This window comes from Sinocyclocheilus grahami, unplaced genomic scaffold (genome assembly GCF_001515645.1).
Source record: "Sinocyclocheilus grahami isolate Dianchi unplaced genomic scaffold, SAMN03320097.WGS_v1.1 scaffold3075.1, whole genome shotgun sequence".
Classification (NCBI taxonomy): Eukaryota; Metazoa; Chordata; class Actinopteri; order Cypriniformes; family Cyprinidae; genus Sinocyclocheilus; species Sinocyclocheilus grahami.
In genome coordinates, this window is record NW_015508244.1 from 24,851 (window position 1) to 26,293 (window position 1,443).

At 34.8% G+C, this 1,443-nt stretch overlaps 1 protein-coding gene across 1 annotated transcript in view; it reads left to right on the forward strand.

The window, feature by feature from the left end:
- Positions 1-1,340, forward strand: part of LOC107575980 (ATP-binding cassette sub-family C member 8-like) — a gene marked incomplete at its 3' end in the record, with an annotated part of 25,290 nt that extends 23,950 nt beyond the window's left edge. The window contains exon 13 of the mRNA XM_016262271.1: positions 1,269-1,340. Within this exon, the coding sequence (XP_016117757.1) occupies positions 1,269-1,340 (72 nt within the window). The remainder of the gene's footprint in view (positions 1-1,268) is intronic.
- Between the last annotated feature and the right edge of the window lie 103 nt (positions 1,341-1,443).

Below are 1,443 nucleotides of genomic sequence, written 5' to 3' on the forward strand. Positions count from 1 at the left end.
AGTTAAATACCGTAATTTCATTAACTGATATAATGTTAATATATCGACCTATTGAATTACTGAAATCTGTTTTGTAACTTTGTAATACACTAATAACCACCAAATGCAGGTGGTGATGAGAAAGTCACACGATGAACCAAAGCCCATCACAAGCAGCTTTTAAATAATAACATGAAGAGAAGGTCATTCACACAAACGCTAAACACCATCATGGTAACACACATGAAACTGAAATAATGCAGTAAACATTCATTTAACAACATTAGGTGTAACACACAACCCTAATATACAAAACTGATAAGAAAAAATTATGAAGAAACATAGTTATTTCAACAAAAAAACATCAAATTTGAAATGTAACGCAGGGAATTCTGGGAATGTCAATTTACGGTTATTCACTGTAAATTATACGGTCTTTTTCACTTCCAAAAACAGTATACTACCGTAAAATTAATGTCCAATACATGTGATGTCCAATACAGTTTTTCACCGTATATAGTAGGGGAATTTACCGTTAACCATTTAACAGGTTTTTACTGTAGCATTTTTACAGTCTTTTACCGTTAGATTCACGGTCATTTTTTACAGTGTATATATATATAAGACGCCACTGAGAAGTGAAAGTCACTTCTTATATATATATATACTGTATATATATATAAGAAGACACTGAAAAGTGAAAGTCACAGTTCTGGCAGTTATTTCCAGATAGAATTGGGTCAACAACATGAGTAAGTGCATCTGAAGCATCTAAATAAATAAATTTATTGTAGGCAAAATAAATCAAAAAGAAGGCTGGTGCAGGAATGTGTTTGCCTGTCAGCGTGCATTATTGGTGTGAAATACCTCTGAGATTTGTAGTTATCAGCTTTGAAGGATTGTAGGGGCTTAAGCTGATCCACAGGGTACTAATTAAAATCTGAACAGACATTCATGAGTTATGAATGCAGTCAATTCTCAGTTGCCTTCATTTAATGGACCGTGAAGGTGTAAATGTGTGAGAATGATAGTGAGAAACAATCAGATGCATTCCTCAGTGTAATGAATGGGTTTAGCTGCCAATAGCAATTATTTATCAACAATTACTTAATAGCAATTGTCTTAACAGATATTTGTTGATTTACTTTTGACTAACGTTATTCATTAATTAGCAAGATTGAGGTATCTACTCATTCAATAATGTTAGCAGCCAGTTGGCAAACCAGTTCTGCAGATCCAGCATCCTTCAGCAATCAGCAATTTCTTGAATGTGCGGGTTTTGCCTGAAGTTTCTCACACTGCTGAATGTAGGATTCACTCAACTGTGGCACTTCCAGCTCAAGCTGTTCACAAGAGCAATGGTATTGCACTTTCACTAAGCAGGTTGGAAGCTAGAAATTGAGTTTTCAGGGCTCAGAAAGAAGGATTTTTCCCTGCTGGCCCAGAACATACACACATATATTG